At 40.4% G+C, this 18,447-nt stretch overlaps 1 protein-coding gene across 1 annotated transcript in view; it reads left to right on the top strand.

The window, feature by feature from the left end:
- Positions 1-18,447, top strand: part of fryl (furry homolog, like) — a 106,870-nt gene that overhangs the window by 78,153 nt on the left and 10,270 nt on the right. The window contains exons 48-58 of the mRNA XM_017687903.2: positions 624-824; positions 1,138-1,299; positions 2,546-2,620; positions 2,855-3,031; positions 4,249-4,449; positions 5,561-5,743; positions 9,629-9,966; positions 13,029-13,236; positions 14,816-14,965; positions 15,340-15,438; positions 16,666-16,734. Of these exons, the coding sequence (XP_017543392.1) occupies positions 624-824; positions 1,138-1,299; positions 2,546-2,620; positions 2,855-3,031; positions 4,249-4,449; positions 5,561-5,743; positions 9,629-9,966; positions 13,029-13,236; positions 14,816-14,965; positions 15,340-15,438; positions 16,666-16,734 (1,863 nt within the window). The remainder of the gene's footprint in view (positions 1-623; positions 825-1,137; positions 1,300-2,545; positions 2,621-2,854; positions 3,032-4,248; positions 4,450-5,560; positions 5,744-9,628; positions 9,967-13,028; positions 13,237-14,815; positions 14,966-15,339; positions 15,439-16,665; positions 16,735-18,447) is intronic.

Below are 18,447 nucleotides of genomic sequence, written 5' to 3'. Positions count from 1 at the left end.
TGATTATGCAGCGGCAGCAGCAGCATCTGAGGGTGAGGATTGCACAGCGTTGTACAGCAAGAAGCTCAATGATGGGTAAGCCAGCCCAGAAGGCTGGTGAGCAGTGGGCACCAGATCAAGGCAAAAGAGGCAACAGCATCAGGCACACAGGATGGGCAGCTGTTCAACTTGGCAAAGAAAGGAAAGCAAAAACACAGAGTTAGTTCTGTAATGAGTGACTGTTCACAGATTACAGTATTAACAGGGCAGCAGAGACTCTGGCAGGTCTAGATCTGACGGGGAAAACTAATCACCAAAGGCTTGACTATACAAGTAAGTTTTAGCCTAGAGTTAAAATCTGAGGCTGTGTCTGGCTGTAGAGAATAGGGTTGGAATGGGAAAAGTTACTGATTTTTTTATTTTTTATTTTTTTCTCCCCGTCTTTTCTACTCCGCTTTCCAGTTCCAGATGGAGCTATTGCTGTGTATGTGAACAAATGAGCTTGACAGTGTGTTTAAGTGGAATCCCTAGTATATCCCTTCTTTATAAAATGCCTCAACCAGAATCTAAACATAAACAGTTTCTTCCATAAACAGTTTCTTCAGTTTGAACTTCCAACTCCGTGTATGTGTGTTTTAATCCAGAGCCCATATTGGAAGGAGGCTCAGAACATTCTGAAGCTGGTGGTGTCTCGCTCAGCCAGCCTCGTGGTGCCTGACGAGATGCAGCGCTCTTACAGTGCTGAATCATCAGGTTCGCCTGAAATTGCCTTCACTCGCATCTTTAACAACTCCTCCAAAGAGCTGCCAGGCAAAACGTTGGACTTCCACTTTGATATCTCAGAGGTACATGTTGGGCTCCTTTCACTTTTGTACATTCGGTCCCTTTCACTGTGAATCCAGTGTTCATTCAAAATAAACCATAGAACTAGAAACTAGTGTTATTTTCCTCTTATGTTAATGGATAATGTAGATGGGGAAATCAGGGTCCAGCATTAGTTCTCAGATGTTTCATGAGCACATTTTTTTTCTATTTTTTCCTCTTATGCTGTTTATCCTAGGGCTTAAAGAAGCACTTAAACTCAAGACAAACAGCTCTCGCTCATCTCCTTCGGTTCTACTGACTAATTGATTGTGTCTTTGACCCTTGACCTCTCAGACACCCATCATAGGGCACAAGTATGGAGACCAGAGCAATGCAGCAGGTCGTAATGGAAAACCACAGGTCATTGCTGTGACGAGGAGCACGTCTTCAACATCTTCAGGGTCGAACTCTAATGGCCTGGTGCCCGTCAGCTGGAAAAGACCCCAACTCTCTCAGGTGCAGTACAGCAGATTAATGACATGAACTTAAATAGCAAGTTATAAATAGCCAGTCAGACAGCAAGAAGTATGGGTAGCCAGTCCATACATCGCAGGCCTTGTACACTATTGGAAATCCACTATTTTGAACTGTCATCTTCAAGAATTAACAGTGTAGCCCCTAGAACTCTTGACTGATGGAATGATGCATGCATTAGCTTGCTTGTAGTCCCTTGGTAAAATGTTACCTGAGTAAATGTAGAAGTTCCCTGGCTGTTCAAATTTTGAAAGTAATTTTAATTTCAAAATTACTGTTCTCTGAGTTGTTGCTGTTATATTACATATTTCTTATAAGGAGACTTGTGTGACTGCAGAAAATACTTGTTAAGGTGGTTACACACTGCATGTCAGCAGAGCGCTGCTGTAGAACACTGACAGGGAAAGTCCAAAAACACTCGGTTCAGATTGATTTTTACACTCATATAAATTGAAGTAAATGAAGTGGTCAGCATCACTGTCACACTTGGCACCTTTTAACTACACAAACTGGCTGACAGGTGCTGGAAAAGGCTTGGATAGTAATGTTACCTGAGGTCATTAGTATCTGTCTGTTTATCAGAAAGACCGACTGCCTTCCTGTGTAAAATTCAGATCACGTGATCTGTTGTGGCTTTTTGTGGCAAAATGCTGCGTGGCACACTGTGATGCACGGAGAAATAGAATAGTGTGCCCCGCAGTGTGCGTCCTTTAAAAACAATGCTTTCTAATTTTTGGATGCTGTGCGACAACACCCAATGCCTCCAGTGTGCTACAGCCTTTAGAGTTCTTTGTCTGCAGCCACACAGGTCTCTGTAATAGAAAATGTGCTTTTAGTCTTCAATTCAAGTACAAATACCTAGAATTTATGTATAATGTTCTTAATTAAACCTCTGCCTCATCACTTCCATTATTTGTTAATGATAACTGGAACAAATGTCATTAAGTATAGGTTATGGCCACTTATGTTAATAGAATATAATGAACTTCATAGAGCGTTTTAGGCCATCTTGCAATTACTGGCATATGCTGTTCAGAAATGCTCAAGTATTTATTTATAAATATTTATAAATCCATGCATGTGTTTTGAAGTCCCGGTGAAAGTGCAGTATGAAACATTATCAAATGTATATATTTCATTTTGTTTTAGTCAGCCTTAAGTCTCAATTTCACTATTGGCCTGACAAAATATCTTCATCACAGTTTCTTATTTGTTTGACTCTCTTCAGAGGAGAACACGAGAGAAGCTGATGAATGTCCTGTCTCTGTGTGGACCAGAAAATGCCCTACCCAAAAACCCCTCGGTAAGTTTAGGTTTCATGTCTGATTTAGTACAATTGCATCTAAATTTGATCTTTGTGACTGTCCTACATGCACGTAATCATGAAAATTTAGCTGGCGATAAATTGTCATATAAATAATTGGGATTAATTTATTTGTCTTGTTCATTTTCAGCAACTGTTAAGTTCAAGTCTAAATGGCTACATTTTCCCACAATGCTGTCTTTTGTTACAATTTATTATCTTTCTGTTCTGTAGGTGGTGTTTTCTTCAAATGAGGACCTGGATGCAGGTGACCAACAGAACAGCCTAATTCCTACGGTAGAGGAAGTGACACGTGAAGAGGAGGTTCAGGCAGAGGATGCAGGAAGTGAGCAGCAGTTTGGCGTCTTCAAAGATTTTGACTTCCTAGATGTGGAACTGGAGGATGCAGAGGTGAGAACTGACCTGCTGCTGGCTCTCTGGGGCTATTTCACATGTTTAGCTGTGAATAGAAATGACTTGTTTATTAGTTGTCCTTAACATCTCTCTTAATTGAATTGTTTTCAATGATTGGGAGAGATTGATCGACACTCTGTATCTGTTTCTGTGTACTAACATTATTGAACACTGTCAAATGTAGTCAAAGCTTCTTTTTTCCGTCTGTCTTGCCTCTCTAACCATGCTGTTGTCTTTACTCTTTTCTTGGCTTCAGGAGTTGCAGGTAAGTTTCTGTGTCAGTCTGTGGATCATAGTGTTGTTCCTGCTCATTAACTAGTTTGGCAAATGCATAAATGCAACAATATTTTTCGCCCAATTTAAAGTGCCACAAAACAGCGCTACAATTCTTAGAACATTCACTATAATCTTAGCAGATGGCATGACAAGTGCAGCCTGTGATGAATGTCCATTTCACATATTTAGACACTCAGTGGTTTGTGTGCATTTCACTTTTTACCTACTATTTTATAAATCTTGTTGTCGGTTCCATATGAACCTAAGAATCTGCTTTAATTTTTAATTAAATGCTTGGCTTTTCATCAGCACAGCTATCAGAGTCAGGAAGGAAAAAACAATTTTACATTTGCATGCATAGTCATGGACTGAAGTCTTTTATTGATTAAAGCATGATCCAGCCCATCATTGGGCTGACGGTTCAAGATGATTGTGTATTTTAAGTTTTTAGATGCCTATGCTAATTCTCATGTTAAGGGTTTTGCTTTTTACAGTAGCAAATGTCTGATAACAGCTTTTTGGCATTGAAATAACCCCAGGTGATGAAAGGCAAAGGAGTAAAACGACTTGAGATATGGTTAAATCATATGTAAATTTGGGTGTGTCATAAAGGGGGAGTGGTCATGTTATAGTTAAGTTAAACTATACAAGTGTGCACATAAACGTGACAATAAATGGTCTAGTTAATGTTTTGTCGACTTAGTTGGAATGTGTATGTGTCAGTGTCACTGAAGATTTGATTGTATTTTTTGAAGTAAGAGTGTCTCTTAGTAATTGCATGTTTTTACAGCCTATTAGGTGTCTTCTGTGCTAACGCTACTTGAGAGATGTGTCTGTCTGAATTTTGTCCTTTGTTTTCATGAGAGGTGTTTTTTTTTATTATTATTATTTCGCAAGTGGTGTATTTCTCTAACTGCTGTTCCTGTTCCAACCATCAGGGGGAGAGCATGGACAACTTCAACTGGGGTGTGCGTCGACGCTCTCTGGACAGCATGGACAAAGGAGACACCCCGTCATTGCAGGAGTGCCAGTACACAGGCAGCACACCCAGCCTCAACCTAACAAATCAAGAGGACACGGATGAGTCGTCTGAGGAGGAGGTACTGAGCGCTAGCCAGATTCTCACCCGCTCCAACCTCGTAAGTCCCCCCTCTGTCTCCGGGGCCCCCTCCTCAGACGGGGCACCGGCATGGTGTGTCTGTGCGCCAAGCTGGGCTTAGATGCTCTCACGTCCCACCTAGGGGTGGTTAGACGCTTGCTTTTACCTGTAACCTGCAGTCCCAGTCATCTTCAGACCAATACCCTGCTGCCCAGCCAAGCCTACTGCCCACCTTCAGCCTTCCCAGTATATTTTTTCAATCCGTTCTCACATACCTGCTGCTCCTTTTCATTTTAATTACCTTAATTTTGTTCTTTGGTGGTAAGTAATGCTTCGGGGCCTAGTAATTTTTTCTGTTGATCACTTATATAGCTGGAAACAACAATATATAGTCTTAAAGTGTTTCCTAATACATATGGTTTGCAGAGGAATTGAAACATCTAATAGCATGATTCCAGTTCAGCAAAACATTTGAAACAACTATAGCAGCATGTTTTTTGTTTTTTTTTTTTTGTTTGTTCTTTTTTTCCCTCCAAGCTTTTAATGTATTTGCTCTAACCCACCCCTGCTTGCTATGGTGCACTAGCATTTTTGCAGAGCTTATTTGAGCTGACTTTAGAAAGCATGTTTGATGCACTAAAAATCTGATCCTCTCAGTGCTTTGTAATGGAACCTTAAATCCTCTCCCTTTTCCAACTGCACTCTGTGTGAGTGAGACTGAAGTATCTCTTCTAGAAATAAATTGTTTCTGACTGTGACAGGTTGGACCTTACTCTGCTAGCATGCAGCATGTTGAACAAGAGGAATGAAATATTTAAAGATGGAAAAATTAGTCGATAAATGTCATAAGTATATATGCTTGTTCTCAACAGTTGAAAAGTTCTAGAGGAATGAAATATTTAAAGATGGAAAAATTAGTCGATAAATGTCATAAGTATATGTGCTTGTTCTCAACAGTTGAAAAGTTCTAGAAGATTTCAATTCATACTTATAACTTGTCTGGCCACTGGTTTGCATCTAATATAACACTATATAATGTTTACTTTAGACGTTCAGTCTGAGAGTATTAACGAACTGAATTGGCTTTTGTATTCTGCTTTTCTCGAGAATTGCATTTTAAAACTTGAACTTGAATTTATGCATTTACACAGCTCAACAGTGACTCTGCCACAGATGATGCTACATCCAATCACATGGATTCTCTACAGCAATCCCAGGAGTCTTCCAGTAGTGTCCTAACTGAGGAAGCCACACCCACCCCACCACTGCCCCGCCCAGACAGCCCTATCCATGAGACCACACATTCTGACAGCAATATCAGCCAGCTGCCTGAGGTGGGATCAATCGGGAGTCTGAATGAATTCTGGTGTACGGGTGCTTTCTAGCTGTTGCTTTTTATTAGCTGCGCTGTTTTGCTGGTGTGTAGCAGGTGCTCCTTTGCTTATCCTTGCAGTTGTCAAAATGTGATTAGCACCTTTTGACTCTCTTAACACTTGCTATCAGGGACTGTCATTGTGTTAGCAAAGCTGCAGCGGTCTTAATAGTTGACCCTGTGGGACACCATCCCCTGTCAGCTGGCTTATGTGTCTTAGCACTGATACATGGAGAAAGTCTTTTGCTGCTAATTTTCCTGTTTTCGCAGTCGTGTTTTTGTATTCCTGTTATCTTCATAATTAGTCAAAAGTGAATTGCTGCATGGGTGGTGCTTGCTTATTGGGTGATTTGGGTAAAGATTGCTTTCAGGGATGACATACACCTCAGGCTTGCTGTGCTAAAACATCAGATTGGCCTGAGAAATATACTAAACGTAGAAGTTAAGTACCATCGGAGACCCCTCATGGCCACTCATGGACAAGCATGGCGTGAGTATTTGGTTGAAGCTTTACACTGTACAAAGTTGGGGTAGAGCCTGAGGTTTTCTTTGTAATACTAACAGGCTTTGCATTGCTTTCCATTACATTTTACTAACCCATTGTAGGCTAGACTAACCTAAGTGGTGATAAGGCTTCCCTTTGTCAGTTTCTGTGTTTAGTGTGAAATTGTTCAATCCACGGTGGGGATATATGACAATGATGAACAATGTTGAACCAACCTAGAAAGTTAGACCAAACAGGCATAACATTATGACCTTGTTTCTACGCTCATTGTCCATTTTATCAGCTCCACTTACTATACAGGAGCACTTTGTAGTTCTACAGTTACAGACTGTAGTCCACTGATGAAGGACTAGGGGATGACCAACACAAACTGTTTAGCAACAAACGAGCTATTGTCTCTGACTTCACATAGGGTGGACCAACAGGGTAGCAGTGTCTAATAGAGTGGACAGTGAGTGGCCACAGTGTTTAAAAACTCCAGCAACACTGCTGTGTCTGATCCACTCGTACCAGCACAACACACACTAACACACCACCACTATGTCAGTGTTACTTCAGTGCTGAGAATGAACCATCACCCAAATAGTACCTGCTCTGTGAGGGTCCATGGGGGTCCTGACCACTGAAGAACAGGGTAAAAGGGGACTAACAGAGTATCAGAGAAACAGATGGACTACAGTCTGTAACTTTAGAACTACAAAGTGCAAAATGGACAATGAGCGTAGAAACAAGGTCATAATGTTATGCCTGATCCAAAACTTTCTTTTGGAAATGTAATGTTTTTTTTTTTTTTAATAAATGTTGACTGTTGGTACAAAAAAGTTGCTCTTAGAGTTTAAAGCTGCTCCTTAATGCACACATGTCTAGTGACTGCATCAGTGGTTCTCAGTAAAAGCAGAATCACATGTTCCCTTTCCTGCAAAAAGCCCCTCCCGTTTGCTCATTATCATACATATGAATAAGCCTCTTCTCTGAATATCCATTAAGTTCTAAAAGCCAAGTTCAGCGTACTCGTGCCTCAATATCAGTCCAAGGGCATCTTCTGTTGTCATTCCCCCAGCTCTTAGTGTAATGAGTCCAGATAAAACCATCAATACTCTTACTCGTCAACTCCTCCACCGCTGTAGCTATTCCCCCTAAAAGCTTTCTGTAATTCTAGTCCTGATTTGGCTGCTTGCCACCATCTTCCGCATCACACTAGACTCTTAAATAGGGGGAAGACGGAAGAAAAAGGCAGGAACTTGTTCACCCTTTTATATCTAGTTGTTTTTTCACACTTTCAGGTCATGCACTCATCCAATACAGCTTTCAATAAAATATGAGTGTTAGATACCATTGCATACCCCAGCAAAACAGAGTTTTCATTCATCATTTGCCTCTTAAATGTCGAGCATTGGTTCACGAGTGTTTAATGATGTTGAGGATGTTCAAGTGTTACATTCTTGTGCAGTTCTGACCCTGGATGTTCAAACTTTTGTATTTTGTTGGTTTTTCTAATTTTCTCATTTTAGTGCACAATTTCTACTTATTTGCTGTGTTTAACATGTTAGAAAACATGTGCCGTAACATTTGCACAGGACACATTTTATGTTTATTTTATTTGTTTTCCCATATTTCAAATTCAGCAAATTAACAATAGTTGTGCATTAGTATGTGCAGAGGATGTGTTAGCTTCACTTAGCAATGTGTTCTCACAGAAAATCGCCAAAACATACCTTCTTACCAGGAGTGCCCAAACATTTGCATACCACTGTAGGTCATGAGGTTGTGTTGGAATTTGAAAGTATATCTTAACAGTAGCAGCCTTGGATTGGAACTGAGGAACTGCTTTAGTTATTTAATTTAACAGAGTAAATCGAAATTTTCTAAAATTCTGTAAGGCTATGTTCCAATTACCAAGTGGCACAAATCAGATTTTTTTGCCCTAGTGTGACTTAGATATGATGTTTTCAGGGCTGTGTGGACAGGCAAAACAGATTTTCAAATCCGACCTGAGTCACTTTCATAAGTGGTCCTAGATCAGATATGTATCCGATTCATGGCCATGTGACCTTAAAATGAACGCACAGATCGGAATTCATGTGCTTTTTTCATCTTTCAGCGTTACCACGGCAGCAGTGCCAAACTTTTCCGCCTTCGTCTCACTCTAATATTGAACAGCTGAGAGCTGATCGGAGTTAATCATCTTCATAGCAGCTTGCTCTGCTCATTAATTTGTGCTGATAATGCATGTGATTCATTCACGTGATGTTTCTGAGTAAGATGTGCGCATGCGGGTCATTTCAGGATGCCGGTTCGTTCATATTAATAACAGATTTGAATCACTTGCCTAAACGAGTCTTAACCATCGTGTCAGAGAGAACGGATTGGAGCAATGAGGCTTGTAATGCCAACTTAGCCTAAGTGTTGCAGTTGTGACCTGACTGTCTTGTTAAATTGTGGTTTAAGAGTAAAAACTCTCAACTTTTAGGTTTCATAGATCATTTGCGTTTCATTTCATCTCATGATGTACAGTTGTATGCATATGTTTGTGCTCCCCTGTGAGTGTAAGTCATTACTAGTCAAGGCATGCGTCACTTGCACCATGTGCCTTATTTTTTTAAGGCGGTGGTCTGGAGGTCACATTTGCATTTTTAAGGCATGTGCTTCCATTTATTGATTTCTTATGTTTGCTAATTGCGACTTGCCATTTTTAAGTGTCTCATAGGGGTGGTCAGGATCTGACCTCTGGCTAAATTGCCTAAATTTGCCTTGCACTAAAATGTATTTCTGCAGCTGTAGACTGAAACAGCTCTCTGGAGACTACTGATAGTGCGTCAGAAGGGCCACAGGCAGAGTGAAAATGTGTTCACTACAGAATAGCATTATTAATCCTAACCAACTGGTATGGGTGGGTGGATGGGAGTTTGTGTGCCCAGTCTTGTATGTGTTTGTTTATACATGTGAAGTGCAGCCATTGATTTCTGCACTGATGTAAGTATTAAATGTGCACAATTTACAGGGAGTGAGAAATGTTTGAATATTTCAAGTTTGTAATTGTACACTATTTGTAAAATGCATCTAAAGTAATTCTAGTGGTCTAAGTGGTCCAAAAACAAAATTGGTTCTGTACAGGTCTTGCCTCATTTAAAGGCATCATAGATGTGTGAGAGAAAATTAAGAAGGCATAATTTGTTAGGTTAACCAGTTGCATAATATCCGGTATGGTAATATTTTATAGAAGCCATTATTAGTTGGAGCCCTACTCTTTTTTTTAACTTAACCCTATTTAACCAGCAGGTGTGGGTCAGCTTGTTTGTGGTTTATGTTCTGCTTCACTGTCCCCCGCATTCTGTCATGTAGGACGCTACTGTGACGGCGGCAGATGAGCTTAGCAGCAGTGTGAGCGAGGACACGGGTTTTTGCAGTGCCCCCCCTCTTCCCTCAGATCCTGCCGATCTGTGTGACCTGCCTGACTGCTCAGACTCTCAGGACCCTCCTGACGATCTTGACCCGGCTCCCCCTCCACCTCCAGCAGTAGACAGCCCACCAGGGTCACTGTGTGAGGACGAGACAGTGCTGCCCCCAACCGCACCAGACAGTGCCCCGGACTCTGTGTGTGATGAGGACGTCACACTGGCACTGAAAGAGCTGGATGAGAGGTGTGAAGAAGAGGAGGCCGACTTCTCTGGCATGTCCAGGTGAGCTGGAGAGGCGGAGCTGGTTTTGTGATGTATGGACTGGGTTTGTATTTACACAAAAACAGAACAAATCAGGTGGGCAGAGCTCCAGATCAAAACATGTATAATATCAGAAACCAAAGCAAGGCCTACACAGTGAATTTAGTGAAAATTTTGATTTACACATTTTTGCACTTGAAAATGCATTTAATCAGCCAAGACTGGTTTGCTGTTCAATGTTTTTCTTTGTTTTTTGGTTACGTAGCTAATGCAGCCTGACTTAAAGCCTGAACTTTTTAAAAATGCTTTTCTCGATTTTCATAGATAACAGTACGTCAGACAGTCTCAAACCTGAGCAAGCTTATTTGAGATTACTGCATTAGTCTCTTGGCTACACTTCAAAACTAAAACAAACTTAATACAGTGAATATACACTATGTGTATCAAAGGTAGTAATGTTGAGTTTGTCCCTCCTTTGCTGCACTGTCTCTGCTTTTCTATGAGGATTTGACTCCATTCAGCCACAGTAGCATGCTGGATAATTGCTTGTGGATCACAAAACACCACTTCAACTCTGTCACTTTAGAGTGACGACGTGTCACCGCTCAACCGCCTGATGCTGGGGGGCTTTAGTCCCCTCTAGTGATGCTTTATGTTGTATTGACAGTGCTTTTCTATGGAGATTATACAAGCTGTGCAGTAATGGGATCTTAAAATAGCAGACTTCACTCATTACAAGAGTGAATAATGTATATTATATATAATATAATAATATATAATATACATGTCTGAATAATTTTGGACATATAATGTACATTGGCTGGTTGACTACATTTGGGCTAAGAGGAAAATTATTATTATTATTTTTTTTTTTTTTTGGCTTGCTAGATGGTCACTGTGAGACCAGCGACTGGTTAACTTTGAAACCAATACCATGCTGTCATCTATGATTGGTTCCTGAGCTCTGTAATTTTAGAGCTTCATGATGTAGCGTTGTGTGCAAATATCAAATAATAGTCATGTGCTTCAGTAGAATGTCTTCAGTTAAATAATAATTTTTAATAATAATTGATTTTTTTAAGTGAACACAAGTTAAAACATCCTCTACAGTGAACAAATTGAAATATAGAATTTTTCTGAACATTTTAGTACCTAATTTCTGTTGATTTGCTAAGTTTAACTAAACAGAAACAAATATAAAGTGTCATAACCTTTGCAGAGGCCATATTTTGTGTTTTTCCTCCCAGTTTAACTTGCACAAATAAACAGTAATTTTGCAATGTATCAACAGCTTATTTCCACTTAGTAAATTAATTAAGCATGTAATTTAACCAGAGCACCCAAACGTGTGCGTGCGACTGTATTAGGGCAGTCACTGTCATTTGTATCGGCCATCCACTTACTGAATGATTATTTTGTTGAGTAATTGAATTTTTAAAGAAGGCTGAACTATAAAAAATAGACCAACTGAACAATAACAAACTATGTATCGTCTCAAAGATTGCAAGAATTTTATGTAAAATGCAAGGATGCAAATGTGTTAAAAGATTCATTAACAATGTTAAAATAGGATGCATACACATTATGTCCATCAGTCAGTGTCTTACTGTTAGAGACCAGTAGAAGAATTAAAAATATGCATTATCTTTATTCAAATCGCTGACTAGTCATCATTAATTCATTAAGGTACATTTGGATTTTTTTTTTTTTAATCTTATAATTAAAAGTAATCAAGCTCTAGTTGATACAGAGTAAATTGGTGGAGAATATACTTTATTTTAATATATCTAACCTTATCTCTGTGCCTGTACTGTATCAGTCTGTACTGAAACTCTACACAGAGCATTAGGAGCTCAAACCTTGATGTGAGTGCCTGAACTGATGGAGATCCCTTATATACCTATGTGCGTGTCTTGCATACCCCCTATTGTGAGGCTAATTAGACAAATTAAATTAGAACAATGATGGCTGAGCTCATGTTTGGCTCTGGTCCTAGTTAGGGCTTGGCACCAAGATGTCTCCTTGATGGTTGGCCAGCTTCAGCTCTTCAGCTGTGGGCTAATAAGTCCATGTGAAGGTGGGCCAATCCTGGACAGAGGACGTTAGTCTCCAAACTGCTGTAAAGATGCAGAAGCAAGACACTGAGCCAAATACTATCAGTTGTCTGCTCTCACAGGGGGCAGATGCGCACGTGCTGCAGAGCCCTTTGTCATTGATTAGCCGAGCGAATGGCAGAGATCCAGCAGAACCTCTACCTCAAAGCAGAGGCACTCGCGTGTTTGTGCATGTGTGCGAATGTTCACGTGCGCAGTACAAGAAGCAAAGGCCTATATTCTGCTCTCCCTGTGGTGAGGCGTGTAAAGGGGATCCATTTGACAGATCCAGAACTGCATCCGAGTGCGCTTGTGTGTACAGAGCGAGGGTGGGGGGTGGGGGGGGGATAATGAACACAGTTTGCTAATGCAGTGCAATATCGGTTCGCAGTGAGTGGGAGAGAGAGGAGGAGAGGGATCGAGAGAGAGAGAGTGTGAGGAAAAATAATAGGAGAGGTGGTCAGACCATGTGAGGTGAAAGAAGGAGAGAGAGAATTTGAGCTTAGCCAGTGTGAAGACCGTAGAGGAAGAGAACGAGGCAGTCAAAGAGCGTATGTAGACAGGAGAGGAGGCTATTAGCGAAGATGAAGACGAAGACGGTGTCCTTCACGACGCTCAGCAGCACAGGCTTTAGATACTTCTACACCGTCTGTTTCATCAGGCTCTTCGGCCCTTCAGGCCTGTAAGTGTGTGTGTGTGTGTGAGAGAGAGAGAGCTTTTTTTCTTTTCCTCTGCAGTAGGTCTGAACTAAAACTACACTGCAGAGCAAAGCATCTGCAGAGAGAAAGAGATGAGGACGGGGGAGGAGGGACAAGGGATTGGGAAAGAGGGGTTGGATGTGGCGCAAGCTCTTGATATGTGTTTTTGCTTCAGTGACGTAACTTGTTTACTTCTTGCTGTGTGTGTGTGTGTGTGTGTGTGTGTGTGTGTGTGTGTGTGAGAGAGAGAGAGAGGGGAAAGCTGACCTGTGTTGTTCTTGTGTGTTTGCAGTCAGGATGAGGGCGATGCGGACGGTTTCCCCGAGCTGCAGGGCTCTCCGCCCCCCTCGCCCTTTCTCTCTGCCATCCTGGCAGCGTTCCAGCCCATCGCTTACGATGATGAGGAGGATGCCTGGCGTTGCCATGTCAACCAGATGCTTTCCGACACGGACGGGTCCTGTGCCGTCTACACTTTCCACGTGTTCTCCCGCCTCTTCCAGGTGAAGTAGCAGCATGCTTGTTTGGACCTTTGTAATGACCAGTACTGAGTGATACCACAAACTTGTGTACACTGCCTGTCAAAAGTTTGGGGACACCTAGCTTGTTTTTTATGAGTGATCATGTTTCCTTTCTTGCTTAGCAACTAACGTTAAAATTTCTAGAAACAATATCACACGTTACAGGGAGATATCTAAAAATAATTTGCACAGATGTTATTGAGATCTGCTGCAGGTGTTTTTAATTTATAGTTTTTAATTAATTGATTTATTTGCTTTAAGGATGTAGTAGTTTTAATGAAAAGTTTAATAGTGAGTATTCAATCATTTTTGAAAACTACCTCACCTGTCGTTAATAGTTGTTACAGCACACATGCATTCATGAGCTCCTTCAGGTGTAGGTTCTTAGTGACTTGTGTGCTAATAGCGCCCCTCGCTGGAGAAAATTGTGACTGCAGCACATACTCTGAATGAATGGTTTCCAGTGCTGAACCCATGCGATTTACATATTAAAACAATTAGGTGTTTCCTGTCATTATAGGGAAATTCAGCAATCGATAAAAAAGTAGTATTATATTTTCATAGTTTTTGTAATTTAATTCCTCTGAATGACCAGAACACTTAAGCTGTGAATTTTTCCTAGATGGTCATACTCTGTGAATTCCACAGCAGAGAAATTTACTAGACCTTTTTAAGGCCCCATAATAACCTATAGTTGTAACAGTAAAAGTGAGTAAAACATTGTGTTATATATAATATATGCATTAATTAATGTTTTTAGCAAACGGATTAAATGTAAATCAGTCCTCTTTAGTTATCTGTTAGTTCTCTTATTCATAACATTTATTGCCTTTTAAGTGTTATCAGTGAGTTGCATCTCAGTCATAGACAATATATTACATCTACAGGCCTATGACACAGTATAAAGCAGTATCACACTTGTGCAAAGTCGATGTTTCACAATGTTTTTGTTTTTTTATTGGGTTGATATGTGTAAAGAGGCACAAAAGCACTAGTTGTTTAAAAAAAAAAATCAGAATACCCATCCATCCATCCATTTTCCAAGCCGCTTCTCCGTCAGGGTCGCGGGGGAAAATCCGAATACAATTCATTTAATTCAGTGTTGCACATGCTGCACTTCTCTGAAGACAAATACACCAGGATTGTTCTCTGCTCTCTTTATGAATCATTTAGTTGATCAGTGTTCTGTAAATACTGACAAATGCTCAGAAAAACATTAGGAATCACCCCATAACACACACATTTTATCCCCTTGTTGTGTCAGCACTCATCCTCCTCTAACCTTTCAGCTGTTTAAACTAGCTTTAGGGTCATTTTCAGTATGTGCTTGTAACAGGACTTTGGAAAAGGAAAGTGTCATCATCATTTAGGCAAAACCTGCTCTTCATATAAAAAAAGGCAAGTTTTATGTTATTAAAATGTTTTGAAGTTTTGTTTTTCCTTATAGCAAGGAATTTACAATTTAAAACAAAGGTGAAGTGATCCCATTGTTTTGATAGATGCTGTATATCGTCTTTCGTGCACATGTCTCTGCAACACTGACTTTTGCGTGTCTGTACAGCACATCCAGAGGAAGTTTGACTCCATTACCCACGCCTCAGTGCGGTTCCTCGGTGAAGGACTTCAGCGAATGGGAAACCAGTTCCTCAGCTCTCTAGAAGTCATGACCTCCTGCTCTCAGTGCCCTACAGTTCTACTTGATGCAGAGACTGTGAGTTTATCCTTTTGCAATCAGAATCTATTGGACTACATGGTAGAAGTTGTTGATTTAATTCAATTTGGCTTTAAAGGGCAGCTTACTCCTGAAGTATTTATAGAAAGTGTCAGCAACATGGCTTCATGGATTTTTATTATGCTTGAATAATCTTGATATAACTTTGGTATATTTTAAAGCCTTTTAGTACAGTATTAAAATCAGTGAGCAGTAGGTCAGGGTTAATTGCCCCCCATATTTAAGAAGAAATTTTAAAATTCTGCTTTTACTTTTATGTTACTGTGAATTTTTCTCCATTTCATGTCATCTGAGTGTCCGCTAATTATGCACCGACTTCACTGCTGTGTTTGCATTTTCTGCGTGTTCTGCAGCTGGTTTCCTGTGGGCTCTTGGAGACGTTAAAGTTCAGTGTTTTGGAACTGCAGGAGCATCTGGACACCTACAATGGCAAAAGAGAGGCTGCAGAACAGGTGAATTTTGAACATGGCACTTAATTTGTGCCATTAATTTCTCCAGGTGCAATATGCACCTGCAATTCACCACTACCCATTTTGCCCATCTGCTGTAAACCACACCTCCTCACACACATTTGCTGCAAATGACGCACCTTTATGCACACATTAATGCACCTCTATGTTTGATTCACCAAAAAAAATTAAGTATGAAATTAAATTTCTGAAAAAAAATTCTTGATACAATTGTTGATGGGGAATTCCACCAATTTGTAGCATACTTAAGTGGTTCTTATGTAAACAGACATTTGGGGTGGTTTGGTGTAAAATGCCCTGTTCTAGAGAAACCTTACTGAGCTTCTAGAGAAACCTTACTTATTCTGCCTGATGCCTGAGACATTGTTTTACAGTAGTTTTGATTATTATGATTACATTGCTCTCTTTCACATGAGACTACTCAAAAAAAAATACATTGTAATTACTAATTTATTACAGTATTTTTGAAAAGCTGTCATTCTCTGTTGAGATTTTGTCTCTAAACAATTTCAACTTTTTTTTCTATGGTTCAACAATGACAGTCATATAGAGGTGAGAACAGGAAAGAGTGAGAGGAAAGTACAGTGCATGAAAGAATAAAGCTGACCATGCGGACAGATAAATAGCACCCTGGCGTCTGTTACAGTCATAGTCGAGCGCAGCCATTAAATCATCTCAGGACGTGAGTAGATTTTATCCAGCGCTGGTTTCCGTTAGCGCCCACCCAGCACTCGTGTTCAGGCACTAAGAATAGCCCCATGGAGCCCCTAAATCAGTTAGCGGGGCGGACACGCCACAGGGAAGTGGAGGAGGGAGAAAGAGGGGAGGGGAGGGGAGCTGATGAGATAGTGGAGCATTGGGAGATGTTAATTGGATAAGACATAGGCGCTGTCTCTAGAGCATTGAGCCCTGCCTGCCACTGCACTGAAACAGACCCTCTTTTATTTGCCTGATTCTGCACTCTGATCAAATTTACCATACACGTAGGCGCAGTACTAGGCTTTCATTATAGATCAGAACTTATGCAAGGACTAGGCTTTGTAAATGCAGCTGTCTCTTCTCCTCATGTCTACACTTGTTACTTTGCATATTGGAATGGCTGGGTCTGCTCTTGTCCTGCTGTGCTGCTGATCACTTTCTGACCTGGTCTCTTTCAGCTGACCTGAGACTCACCCTTTAATTTCAGTCTGTCCTTCCTTTTTTCCACAGTGGCTGGAGAACTGCAGGAAGACCTTTGGTGATAAAGACAGCAACCATCGGCCCACAGCTCAAGCTCAGGTATTACACAACCAGTACCACTGAGAATACGGGTGTTTTTATATATTTGTTTAGCTTTTTGCTTTTTTTTTTTTGCCTGGCTTCTGAGCAAAAAGATAAGCACAGATAGCAAAAGAAAAATCTACTGATACATCTAGAACTTTAGCTTACAAATGCAAACATTTGCACATCTACACACTTTTGTGCTTATTGTTTCTCTCTCTCTCTCTCTTTCTCTCCTTACCCTCTGCTTTTTCTTTTTCTGTGCCTTGGGATCAAAATGGGTTATAAAAAGCTTATTATTTGTAGTGCAGCAGGGGTGAAACGTTTTCTGGTAGATGTATGTCTCATTTCTCTGCAGCTTCTGTGTCTTTTAGCCTGTGATTGTCTGGCCTGTTCTTGTTTCCCTTTCCCCCCTTTAGTTTTATATCCTCACTGTCCTTCTCACTCATTTTTGTGTTTATTCCTGATGTCCAAACACTACTGTTCTTTTTTTTTGAGTGCCAGATGTTAAGTTCTAATGTACGGTTGTGTTAGGACTGTGACACAGTATCACTCGTCTTGTCATTAGCCATTGAACAGCCAAATATTACTTTTCCTCACTCTGTTATCCATCCTTACCATTCAGTTAGCACCAATTTGGAATTCCAGGGCCAATAACATAAGTGATAATACCTTAGTAGGAAATCAATTTTTCTACGTTTAAAAAGTCCAACTAAAATCCACATCTCACGCATTCGGTGTAGGACAGAATACGGTAAAGATGGATACAGATTGATTAATTTGCCTAAACACAGCTAAATCAGACTTGACACTAATTGTAATTATTGTAATGACTTTTACCCAAAGCTATTCACAGTAGCATTTGAATGTTACAGTATGAGACATATCTGAGTCTCTTGCCAGAGTTTATTTTGTAAAGTTTTATTGGTTGAGCCGTAGCATGCCTGCCTGAACGACATGTTTGGGGTGCAGTATCGACTGGTGGATAAACTTGGGTATTAAGTATTATCACTTCTGCCCGTCAAATGAAGAAAGAGTTTTTCTCTGTGTCTATCAATGAGATGATCATTTTATTTGTACTAAGGGATGTTTAATTGCACAAATGGGCAGGCTGCCCCTAGTGAGATGGTGGAGTTATCTACTGTTGTCTAATAGCTTTAGTGAATTAAAGGAATGACATTCCTTAGCAGTAGTGACTAAAATGAAATGCTAAATAAGTCATTAATAAGTGCTAAATTTAATGTATTTTTCCAATATCAAATCGATAAAAATTCACTTTTCCTGATTATCTTTAATACACTATATGGCCAAAAGTATGTGGGCACCCTTCCTACATATTGATTTTGCTTTAACCACACCAGTTTTTAACAAGTGCAAAACATCATTTATGACCATGTCCATGGACAAACACTGGCATTAGAATGGGTCGTGCTGAAGAGCTCATTGACTTTAAACATGGTGCTGTCACAGGATGTTACCTTGGCCACTAGTCAGTTCTGAAAGTTCTGCATTGCATTGCCCTGGTTATGTGCTATTATTGTGAAAATAAAGGGTCTAAGAGCAACAACAACTCAGCTACAAAATGGTATATCATGTAGACTTCAGATGCAAAGTGCTGAAATGCTCTGTTGCATCACTCACTACACCCTTTCCTGCTGTCCCTGGAAGCAGGTCGGGAGCTTACAGAAATGGGGACAGAGCAGCTGTACTCAAGCGTAAGATTAATTTGTG

The sequence above is a fragment of the Pygocentrus nattereri genome, chromosome 4 (assembly GCF_015220715.1).
Source record: "Pygocentrus nattereri isolate fPygNat1 chromosome 4, fPygNat1.pri, whole genome shotgun sequence".
NCBI lineage: Eukaryota > Metazoa > Chordata > Actinopteri > Characiformes > Serrasalmidae > Pygocentrus > Pygocentrus nattereri.
This window is presented reverse-complemented; position numbering and strand designations above follow the sequence as displayed.